Source organism: Pygoscelis adeliae, unplaced genomic scaffold, assembly GCF_000699105.1.
Source record: "Pygoscelis adeliae isolate BGI_AS28 unplaced genomic scaffold, ASM69910v1 Scaffold57, whole genome shotgun sequence".
In the NCBI taxonomy this organism is placed as follows: Eukaryota; Metazoa; Chordata; class Aves; order Sphenisciformes; family Spheniscidae; genus Pygoscelis; species Pygoscelis adeliae.
Genome location: NW_008825615.1, coordinates 8,950,812 through 8,963,403, shown reverse-complemented (window position 1 = coordinate 8,963,403; position 12,592 = coordinate 8,950,812). Strand labels below are relative to the sequence as shown.

Sequence of the window (12,592 nt, the reverse complement as noted above, 5' to 3'; positions counted from 1 at the left end):
GGTGCTGGAAGGAGCTCTTCCTAACTGACATTTTTAAATTTTGATGTATAACCAGATTTAGCATCTATGGAATGCGGAGAAATGCTCAATGAAAGGGCACTTGGTATGAGAAACATCACTGTATTCACAAGACTCTAAAACCAGTAGACTGAATGCGACTTCTTATTGTAACGTCCATGTGAACTAAAGGTATCAATTACTGATGCATCAGTATCTGCTACAGAGGTGTTACCTGACTGCCACAGCTGCTGAAAATATATACGAGAAGAATCAGGTTGAAAAAACAGACTGGGGCAACAGAGGCTAGTTTTGGTCACTTTGTGCCATCAATGTTAGAAAGTCTCTGCATGTTTCTCAGTCAGTAAGGGATGCCAACACATGGAAAACCAATCTGGTTTAGCAGCATGAGGGAGAGGGACACCAGAAGGTGTCGTGCAATTGCATGATTAGGAGAAAGCAGATACGGAGGAAATGTTTTTCCCCTTTGTGAAAGAACTAGAGTTCCACATTTTTGTCATCTGTGTTCCCTGTCTCTCAGACACCGAAAGCGGTATGTTTGCATGTTCTTTGGTCATCTCCTAAGGAAAAGAAACAGTCTGAATGCGAGACCTGTATTTAGTGTAAGACCTGAGTGAATCTTATAGATTGACTCCAGTCTTTCTGAATCACAGGTAACCATGCATTAGATGTTGAGCTCAAAAGTGTCTGGAGGAACATCTCAATGCATGTATACTGCAAAAGCCACCCACATCTTTCTAGTACCCTATACCTTTCTTTCACTTGCTTTGTACATAAAAAGGCAGCCTACTGTAGTATATCCTTTGTCTGGATCCACTCTGTTGCGTTGTGTTTTCCTGAGTCTATACCAGTGCAGGTGTGGGAGGACCCTTTGGAGTTGGAGATTACTTTTGAGTAAAGTTTTAGCTTGCTGAAGTAGTCAGGCTCTGGCTTTCTCTTCCCTGACTCATCTTCCTTCACAATGTTCTCTGGTGGTATGGCTGTTCTTTGCCATCCCGTGTGCCTCTACGTGGAAAGATGCTTACTACTGATTAAAGCATCTTAATTTACTGTGCAACATTTAGGGTAAGGTGTGATATTTTGGAAGGGGAAACATGCTGTTTGTATACAGTATTTTATAATGTCATACTCTTGCTAGTTTCTGAACCTGTTTTGTCATCTTTTTACATTATATTCATTATTAAAAAGGGGAGAGAAAGAGTGAATGACTGTGTGCCCAAATCACACGTTCTTGCTTTTAGTAGCCTTTGGTCTTTGCTAGGGTTATTTTTATTTTCCAGGTACAAGGAAAGTTCACTGATTGCTCTGAGACCTATTTGGTTCATAAAACAAATATCCGAGTTGAGCAAGGCAAGTGTATAATTGTATCAGAAGTGCTGAAAGTTGCCTTCCACAAGATAAGACTCCAAAAGTCTAAATATTGACCTGAATTTTCTGAAAACTTTATCAGGCTGCAGAATTCTGCTTTGGAAAATGAGAAGAAAAATTGTTGCATTTCTAATGTCTGTTATTATATGCTACTACTTTTAAGTCTTGTTCTTATTGTGCTGACTGATTCCCCCCCCCCCCCCCCCCACAAAAAAAAAACAAAAAAAAGCAGGCGTGCCTGCCCCCCCCCCCCCCCCCCCTCAGAAAAGTTAAAATGCACAGAAATTGGCCAAACTTGGAAAGCAGATGTAGTTTTGTTAGCCTGATCTCTTTAAAATCAAGGGAAGACTGGCCTTTGACTTCATTAGGGCCAGGAGTTCACCAATAATTCTTGTAAATAAGGATACTGAATACTGCTGGAAACCCTAGGAGAAAAGTACTCTGCACAGGCATAACAGTTTTGGTATTTCTTTTTCTCCTTCAGCCAATCTTTTTTTAAATGCCCTTTAAAATTTTAATAGCAATAACATTGACTTTCACAAAAAAAAAATTTCTAAACCACCTGTATATTAAAAGCGACAGCTAATCTATACCTGTTCAGTAAATGAAAGCAGTCATGCTGAAGTATATGAAATATTAGGTAAATCCCTTTTCTCAATGTTAAAATAATTTGCAGCTTTGCTTTCAGCGATACTTTTTCTGAGTGGGTTGAGCTGTCCCTAAGTAATTAATAACTCTTAAGCTGTCTGAATAGTTTCCCTTGAGTTGCATCATATAATGTGTCATACGAAAACAACTTGAGGCCTAATGTAACATGAAACTGTATAGTGCATCTTAATGTGATTTGAGGAAGATAGATGGGAAGGAAATTATTTCTTATTCTGAGTAACAAACAGCTGTTCTTAACTTTTATTTGAAAAGAATTTAAAATACCCTTTCTAGGCAGAGATTGGTAAATTGTTCTAGTTAGTTATTTCCCCTTCTCCCATTGTACCAGTCAAGTTAGGCAAAAACCGAGAATCAAAAATATAGAAATTTGATGTACAAATATTGAGAATAATGTGGAGCTTTTTTGTATTTGGTCACCTGAGTCTTACTTTTTTATTCATAATGGATCTCAGTTTAAATCCCTTAGCAAACACGAAAAGGTTAAGACTTCAGTGCCTCTGTCAACGTAGTACTAAATAGATCATTACCCACCATAGGAAAGTTGTTTAAACTAACTCCTTGAGCTCTGGTCACCAAATTATTGTAACATTGTCATGTTACAAGTGACATATACCAGGTAATGGTATATGTCAGCTGGAAAAGATATGTCTTGCCATAAACTCTAAACATCTCTCACTTCACTCTCAGGAAATGTAAGTTGGCTCATCTTTCTCTTCTTGGAAGATATTCAGCAAGCTGGAGGCTTCATTGATACTTGTAAATACGGAAGTTTATCATATACTGTAGTATATTCCCATTCGATATGGAACAATTAGAGTTCATAAGATTTAAAAATAGATGCTGCTTTTCCATTAGAGCTTTTTTTAAAAATAAAAACAAAAGGTAAATAAAGGATTTCCTTACTAAATTTGATATGGGTAACTCAATGCTGCTTTACAAAGATAGAACTACAACTGTTTATAGCACAGTGAATACACAGTTAATTCATTCATAATTACTTCTTTTAGCATGGTGGCACTAGGAGAACCAGCTGGTATCTGCACTTCAGAAATTTTCAGAACTTTTGCAGAAACAAATGAATAAGCAAATATTTTGCCAAAAATCAGTCTATACTAGATCATTACAAAGAGTGGAAGGTATGCATAAATACAGTTGTCAAGTTCACGCAAAATTCCTGTAACTGCTCTTCTGGTAACCTCATAATGTACAGTCTGTGCTGTGCTTGGGCCACAGCACCTGTTTTTAGGAAAAATTATGGCTACTTTTAATTCAGTAAAAAAGAGGAGAATGCAACAAAAGCCTTTGCAACTCTGAGTATACATATACTTTGATAGAGTGGCACATAGTTGTTGCAGGAACATCAGTGTGTTTTTGTTAACATTCTGGATGCATCTGCCTGATGCTTCAACCTGTGGAACATAAAGAGATACCTGAATGTCTGGATTTGTAACGTATATGTGTACGATTTAAAACCTTGTATTGTTAGGGATTTTCCTGCTTGTTATCTTTGGTCTCCTCAATCTGCCAGCTGGCGCCTCTGTAATTTACAGTACACCTCAATGCAGCAGGCTAGGGTGGTGTAAATTCAAGCCTGTGTATTCAGTTCATGTGCTTCAATTCCTGCTATTGTTTTCAGCAGTTTCCACCAAGGGTGTGCTTTGCTTTGAGAACACAGTGCTCCATTCATCAACTTTCATTTTTTATTATATACTACTGACAATATGGACAGAGGGAGAAAATCAAACTGTCTGAATTCCACCTAAAGTATAATTTAGTCAGACTTTGGGCGCCTGAGTCTCAGAGAATGATTCAAATTGCTTACTCTCAAGCACCACCTAACCCCTGGTGGCACCTAAAATGAATCATTTTGGACAACAGATTTCCCCTGGCATCTGGGCATAAGTTCTAGGGAAGCTCAGAAGCACCATGGCTTAAGCAGCCGGGCATGTAACTCCCACACAAGTTTCATAGTGACTCAAAGATGTCTGTAGAGATGCCTGAATGCTGCCTATGTCCCCAGAGGTGCCTAAGCCATTGACTGTGCTTAAATCACACATAATAAGCTTGGACAGCATTGAATTCAACACAAACCACAGCAGTCATGAGCACATCCAGTGTAGAAGAGGGAGAGAGGACCTTTTCAATAGCCTTAAAGGTTAGAGCAGTCTTCCAGGAAGGATGTCCTAAGCTAAGGAAGCTCAACAGGAATGGGAGAACTTGACTGTTGTCCCACTGTTAAGGATATTTCCTGGTAGAGGAAAATCTCAGATTCATGTTTTTGCTCCCAAGTCCGATTATGTATTTTGGTTCAGACACTTTTGTCCAAAAAAGCATAAGCATCCCCTGGTTCAGAGACCAGATGCCAAGGATACCTGCATTTGCTTGTCTGTTCTAACTTATAAGTTCTTTCTTGTTGTCTTTATAGGTGAATTTGCACACTTATTAATTGCTACCCATATTTCTGTAATGTTAGGGCTTTCTTAAGACCTACCATCTCTCTTACTGCTTTTGGCTTAGACACCATGATGTACTACCCTAAATTAATGTTCTCTATATTTGTGCTTTACATCTGTAGACTTTGAGGTGAGCTTGATACAGGTTTCCTTCATCCTTATTCTCTCTCCTTTTCCTATTGTTCTTTCCCTGTGCCACATGGAAAGGGTAAATACTCTGTGAGGAAGTACTTGTTGAGCTGTGGACATGTGGAACCACTTTTGTATTTTTCATTAACGTTTAATGCTGCTGCCTTACTGTTTTCACCCTGCACATGATGTCTCAGTTTTTAAATGTTGGTAGATGCTATCAGGTGAAACAGTATATTAAACATTCAAAGAACTTCTGAATTTCAAATTCAGTATTCTGCAGAATTTTCTATTGGCTTTTCTCATGTTCTGATACAAGGTTTTATGTTCATGTTTCTGTTCAGGCTTTTTTTTTCCCCCATCAAATGTCATTATATATTTTTTGTTTAAAACACATACATACTTTGCCTATTTCTGAGCAGTTTTTCACTGAGCTTTACAGAGTAGAAGATAACATGGTAGTAATACTTAAATCCTGCTGTAGTATCTTACTGATTGCCTGTACCTAAGTCACTTCAATGCTAGATGCATGCTTTTTATTCTATTACGTTCACTTGAAGCCATTCAGGGAGCAAGAGCATAGGGGAAGTTGTGTATAGTAGTAGATAGTATGCTAGTTTTCTGAGTATTTTATCCCTTCATTTTTTTCCTTTTAGCATTCACCATCTGGCTGGAAGGGTTGAGTGTTAAGTGTATACTTTAAAGCATCTGTTAATGACTTTTTGATCGCCAAGGAATGTTCATATAGTTACACAATGAGAACTCTTCTCAGAATAAAGTTATTGCTTCTGTTAAGTTATGTCTTTGGTATACAGTAGTTGCATACCAAATTTGTGCTGTTTGTGGGCCAGATACTGGAACAAGTTTCCCAGAAGGTTGTGAAATAATCTCCATTCTTGGAGACTTTCAAAACTCAGCTGGACAGGACTTACAGTAACCTGATACAATTTTCAGGTTGGCCTTGCTTTGAGCAGGGGGTTAGATCCATTGGCCTCCAGAGGTACCTTCCTACCTAAATTATTTTGTGAATCTAATTGAATTTATCCTTGGTCCAATTCTACTTAAATCTTACCTCTTTAGTTGTTTTCACCGAAATAAGTATAATGCCCTTAGGAATTAATTTGACCTTGTCTGCTTTTCTTGTTTCTCCCAATGCAGTTTTCTGTGTCAGTTCAAAGGTGAGAGAAGCTGGAGTGAACTCCTGCCCTTTTTCATAATGCTGGCCCATACCTTAAGTCTTGTCCTGTTTCCCAAATGGTTTGATAAACAGCTAAGGAAGATAATTTTATATCATGTGCACTCACACGCAACCAAATTTTTTTGAGAAAATTCCGAAAGAAGCACTTAAAATTTTAGAAGACTAATACTATCATTCATTTAGATAGCTCTTAAAGTGTCAAGGAGGCTTACAGTAAAAAGCAACAAGGGGGGGGGGAGAAAAACGTGCTCCATGTTTACTGGAATACCCACCATGTCCAGAAACTACTTCCGTTTGTTTTGCAGACTTATCATACCAATCATGGTTTCCCTTCCTTTAATTTGATGAAGACTTCTGATCATTTCCCTTCCACAGTTGTCTGCCCTTTGCCCATTAATGTAAACTCCCCTGTGTCTCCCAGTATGGAACTTAGCTGGGAAAGTTAATTGATTTTGGAGAGCTAATCAGATGCTCCCACAGCCAGATATACTGTCTAGTTTACAGCTGTAAACCTGAGATGCCATCTCCTTAGCTTGCCTGGGGTGCTGTAAACCATAGGGCTGGTCCCAATGTCCAGATTAGTGTTCTGCAGAGATGCACTCATGTATTACTGGTGCCCAATGAAGGTATTTTCTTTATAAATCATAAACGTATTCTTTATGCTATAATTAAAATACAGAGTACTATGAAATCTAGATCTATATCCTGTAAAGCCTATTCACTTTGCCTTGCCTTTTTGGCATTGAAGCATCTATAGCTGTACAACAGAGCAACAGATCCACTAACAACGTGGGAATTTTCTTTATAAATCATAAACGTATTCTTTATGCTATAATTAAAATGCAGAGTACTATGAAATCTAGATCTATATCCTGTAAAGCCTATTCACTTTGCCTTGCCTTTTGGCATTGAAGCATCTATAGCTGTGCAACAGAGCATATGGGTCCACTAACAACGTGGGAGAGCAGCCAATTTGGTCCTGGGATAAAACAGGAATCAGCTGTCGGAAATAAGCCAAAGAAGTGTGATCCCCACATAAGGGTCTTAAATAGGTGTTAGTCCATAAAGAAGCTCTTTGGCAGGATTTAGAGCAGGCTTCTCTACACAGAAGGCATTTTTCCTGAGATCCTAAGTTAACTGAAGTGCACTGATTTCCAGGAGGGTTGTGGGGTTATTGTCTTGTCAGCTGGTGCTTTCCTCTTTTCTTTTTTTCCCCTTTGTTTTCTTTTGGTTTTTGTTTTTTTAAATAAAGCCTTTATAGCACATTACTGTGTAATTATAACCCCATTTATAGTTTTTTAGAACTAAACCATTTATTTCACATGATTGTGGGAAGAAAAATGGAGAAAATTTTTCTGCTGCGTGGGGCCCTCAGGTTTCCTCTGCTCTGATCCAGGGAATGCCTTTTGCAATGTGGCTACTTGGGCAACCCTGACAGTTTTCAGCAAACAGCAATGTTAACACTTTAGCTACTTGTGTGTTGTGTAGTGTTTGCATCTGTGGTTTTCATTTGTCTCACCTCTGTCTTAGAAAAGAAATAATTTGAAATGTAGAAGGTTAAAAAAAAAAAAAAAGGTGATTGCACTGTCCTAATTTGTTTAGCACAGAATTAGTATATATTTAATGATTACCAAAGTCTGTAGAGTTGAGTTGCAGACTAATTTCATTTTTTCTGAATACAAACTTTTCAAATAGTTCGTAGAAGTGGTGTTGTACTGCTTTCTGTGATATAGGTAGCAAGTCAGACTTCTTTTTAGAGGCATCAATATATGTTAGGTAAGAAAGGAATAACAAAATCAAACAACAGCGAGTCATTTATTCAGAAATGTATTCCTTATTTTTGTTCAAGCCTGCTAAAGTCCAGCTGTTCTGATACTCAAGATATCAGAGTTATTGCCCGTGGAGGTCACTGGATCAAACCCCCTGCTCAAAGCAGGACCAGCTTGAAACTTAGATCAGGTTATTATGAGCCCTGTCCAGCTGTGTTTTGAAAGTATGCAAGGATGGGGTTTATTCCACAAATCGTCTGGTAAACTTGTTCCAGTATCCCAAGCAATAAATAGGGAAAAGCAGTATTTTAAAATACATTTATGTGTGGCATTCACTTTGCAGCAGTTCTTTTAAGACTCCTGTTTATAGTAATCACAGATTTAAAAAAAATAAGAATAAAAAATTTATTAGCGCAATCTTCAGCCATTTATTCTTATAAATAGACTGAATTGTACTTTTGAGAAGAGGCACTTCTGAATGCTGAAGCCTGCGAATTTGTATGAGTGTGAGTGAGCGTTTGGGTCCTTGTTTTCACCAGGTATTATTTCTGTTCATTCCTTTAAAGCAGTGTTTGTGTGTATAAGAATAACAAGAAATCTTTTTTTCCTCCCTCCTTGTGTAGGCAAGTTTTTCCAGATGGGCTTCCTGAAGAATACTCTCTAGTTGCTACGTTCCGTGTACGGCGAAATACCAAGAAAGAGCGTTGGTATATATGGCAAGTTTTAAATCAGTATGACACACCTGAGGTTAGCGTTGTCTTTGATTTATTTTTTCTTTAAGTTTCTATTTTTCCCCATGTAATATGGCAAATATAACTTAGTGGAGGTTTCACCACTGCATTTAGCTACAGTTTATATGGAATAGACAGACTGCTCTGAAAGAATTGATGATTTAGTATAGGAATGACAGAAATTTAACAAATTGAATTAAGACTGCAAACTAGAATAAGAAGGCATGTTATGATTTATAGCTGATACGTATTTACAAAGTTGCACAGAAGAATGCTTCATAACATAATTCTTGTGCAATCTATGTAGTTGAAGTATTTTTATTATATGTAGTTTATATATGTGTTTGTTATACTCGTAACTTTTAAATGACCACTTCTTTTATTTTATTTTGCTTTCAGATCTCCGTCCTTCTGGATGGTACAAAAAAGGTTGTGGAGTATATGACCAAATCTGCTCAGGGAAATATACTGCATTACACTTTTAAGAATCGAGAGATTTATCCATTGTTCGATCGGCAGTGGCATAAGCTTGGTATTAGTGTGCAGTCGGGGATCATTTCCCTCTATTTGGATTGTAATTTAATTGAAAGAAAGCAGACTGATGAAAAATTCACCATTGACTTGCAGGGAAGGACTCTGATTGCTTCTCGCGCTGCAGATGATAAGCCCGTAGATGTGAGTAGTATGAAAGGAAAACCAGATAACTTGAAATCATATTTTAGCCACGCTTTTACTAACACCATTGTAAAGAATTATGTAGATAAAAGGTTCAAAAACGGTTATTAATTTTGAGCGTGTATTCTTAATTTGAAGTCCTTAAGTCTTTTTCTCTAAACAATATTCAGTGCTGTAGCATCTGCTAAGGCAAACCTTCTGTTACCAAAGTAACTACAAAAACTCAGTCCTGGTTTCGGGAGTCTATTTTTCTGTATTCGCTCTGGAGTAAGAGCCACATAGTTACTGTAGACATATTGTTACTACATTTAGAGATAATTTCCAGTGGTAATTTTTTTCTTTCAATTTTTATGAGATATATTTATAAGTTTGTATCAGTCATCTGTTACAGTTTGTCTCTCTTTGATAAAGGGGAGACACAAAAACATTAAGGATTACCTCTGTATCAAGACTGTATCACATTCCAGGGTAATTCAGCTATGCAGATGTAGGGGCACATTGTTCATAGTTGTCACTCCCTCCTCCGAATGGGAGGGATTAGGAAGTGGCTGGAGGTGTGTTTCCTGCAGCCTTTGGTGCAAGAGTTACCCAAGGCAACCCCATAATATTCTGGGCTGTGTTCTGTCTCAGAGATGCTCTCCTCTGTTTCCTCGTGCAGAGAGCTCACAGCAAGTAGTTTGAAAGCTCCAGGAAATGTCAGTTTAAGTACACTGACATCCAGTTACCAGGTTTAAAGCACCTGGCTTGGAGTTTATAGTGACTGTCTGAAAGTTTCAGCTATATTATGTACGCTATACAGTTCCAGATGAAAATAGCACATTGTAACGGCAAGCTAGCATTGTGGGAGGAATCAGTCCTCTGAGGCACTAAACGCTTTGGCCTGGACTCAGAGCACTTATTTGGTTAGGCCAAGCTCATGCTTCATTTTCTAAGACTGAGTTCAACTTTATTTGAAATGCATGTACCATCTTCTCATTTCCAAGTAGCATGCAGGAGAGGGAGCAGATTCTTTTTATCTTGTGTTGGTTGCATGGCACGGGCTGTCTAATTCTGAGTGGAAGTTGTCGATTGGGATTTCCACAGTTGCAGGAAAACATTATGGGCATAAAGCTGGTGAAGGCAGCAGAGCGGATCCTGTACCAACAGTCACTCTTCTCAATACCAAGTGCAAGGGAGAGGATAAGAGGGTACAAAACAGATGCAGAAAGAGGCATACGAGGGCAGGATTAGCTAGTTAAAATTAGATGCTGTTCATCTCACCAATCCACCAAAATCTCTGAAACAGAAGCTTTATGTACAGAACTTGTGATTTTTGCTTTTCAGGTGATTTAGTGGCAAGGTCCAGGCAAAGGTCTGTCCAAAGTGGTAGAAGATGTATGTGAAAGAGAGCTTATCAAACCTTTACTCTAGTTCACTGCAGGAGAAAATTACGTTCCCGAAAAGAAGGTTTGCAGAGGATGTCTAGAGGGCTAAAATGCCTATGTAGCATAGCAAGAGCAAAGGGATGTAACTTACATGAAGATAAATTAAATCTAAAATGTGATTTACAAAAAAGTAATAGACTGCGTAATTCCTTAGGTGAGGAGCTGTGTAATTGGTTTGGATTTGTCTCTTTCCAGCATTTCAGAAATATGCAGTGTTTCAGAGAGAGTTTATTATGCCAAGATAAGAAAATGCATGCCGTAACACATGATTTTTTACATCTCATATTAATCTCTGTTTTATTTCTTAATAGATTGAACTTCACCGCATAACAGTTTATTGTAATCCAAATCTTGCAACAGAAGATACGTGTTGTGAAATATCTGCAGACCTGGTAAGTTATTTGTTAAAATGACAATGTTAATACAAAAGAAATTGCTTCATTGTTTCTTACTAAAGAATTGTAAAGAAATTTCAATAGAAGTGTTAGATTAATTACCTCCTAAAAATGAATCCTGTATCTGGAGTCATGGTACGTTGTTTTTTGCTGCCTAACTAAATAGCACAGTGGAACTTCAGTAAAAGGCACTAGGTGCTGCTAGTGCTTTTTAAATGCATTTCTTAACGTTGATTAATATCTAATTAGTAACTGAGGAAGTCTCAGAGAGTAGGAAACATATCACTGCAATGACCTGAGGATGGCTTCAAATAACAGAGGCCATTTCAATAACAGTTGCATCTAGTGAAACATTACAGATGATAAACAAAGCCCATGAAAGAGTCTGCATGACAGTGGAAGGGAAGAAAAACAGGAAGGTGTTGAGGGTGTTTCCCTTGTTTCAATATGCTAACATGGAGGAATCGGTGTTTCATAATTGGCAAATACTTTCTTCTTTATAACACACATGCTGAGATGTATATATTGTTTAACATAAGGGAGAACATTGATTTAGTTTAGAGGGTTCACTTTTCCCTTTTGTTTTGATAAAATCAGTGTAAACTGGAAGACACTAGAACTATAGAAATGCTTGAAGTTGCGGATGTGATTGTTTTGCTGAATCAAGTCCATTTGGGGAAAAAAAAAACCACAAAGAAAAATCTCAGAAAGAAAAGACGTTAAAATATTGGTCTGCTGTTATGAATAGACCGTAAGAGCAGGCTCCTCTGAGATAGTGGGCAGTACCATCACCGCCCAGCCTGCGGTCAGCAAAAAAAACCCCAGAGCGTGCAGAAGGACTAATTGATTCCATCTACAAAGAGATGGGAGAAAAGGGTACCTGGAATAGAGGGATAAAGCTGCCCAAGAACAGAGGAGCAGAAGACTTGTGGGAACTGACAACTGATAGGTGCTCAGAAGCATGGAAAAGGCTGGATCTAATTTATCAAGGGAAATATCAGTTTTAAATAATTTATTGTTCAAATATATTTCAAAATATATACCTGATAATAGTGCAGGCTTTCTCTTGAATGCTGTAAGCTCACAGATAAGTGAAATTAATGGATTTTTTTTCCGTAGGTTCCACTTTGTGCATGGAAATAAATTTTATTTAGCAGGTATGACACAGTAGCAAAAAAGTAAAAATAAAACCCTAGTTATATATGAACACAAAAAGATCAAGGATAGGCTTTATTAATAGTATCTTAAACATTCATTCAGCTATATAGCTAAAAGCACCATCAGTTTCATTTGTACGTCTTACGTTGAAGATGTAAAATATGGTGGACTACTTGTTAATGACTTTCATATTGAAACCAGCATTACGTTTTCTGATTTATTTTTTCATTACTTCCTTACCAAGTATAAGGGCTGCATTTTCAGTAATTTAACGAAGGAATTTATCCTTGGATACAAATTTCTACACTAAGCTGTAAATCATGTGGGAATTACTTTGATGGAAGGCTCGCAGGAGACGTCATGACATCTTAATGAGAGCTTCTGAAATGTATCAGGTTCTGTTGACTTGTTCTGTAGTATATCTTCAGGTTGGCTCAGCTCTCATGAGTTACAGTAGGTGAATACTGGCTTCAGGGCTTTCTGTTTGTTTCCAAACTGTGCATGCCCAAAGTATTTCATTACAAAAAGATGACAAAATTTTCCCTCATGCTCACGCTGACATTTTGCATTTCAGGTCCGGGGGGTGGAGGATGGGATGAGACTGA

At 37.8% G+C, this 12,592-nt stretch overlaps 1 protein-coding gene across 1 annotated transcript in view; it reads left to right on the top strand.

Annotated features, from left to right (window-relative positions):
* COL19A1 (collagen, type XIX, alpha 1) overlaps positions 1 to 12,592 on the top strand; it is a 211,374-nt gene that overhangs the window by 23,867 nt on the left and 174,915 nt on the right. The window contains exons 4-6 of the mRNA XM_009333160.1: positions 8,228 to 8,351; positions 8,735 to 9,010; positions 10,746 to 10,826. Of these exons, the coding sequence (XP_009331435.1) occupies positions 8,228 to 8,351; positions 8,735 to 9,010; positions 10,746 to 10,826 (481 nt within the window). The remainder of the gene's footprint in view (positions 1 to 8,227; positions 8,352 to 8,734; positions 9,011 to 10,745; positions 10,827 to 12,592) is intronic.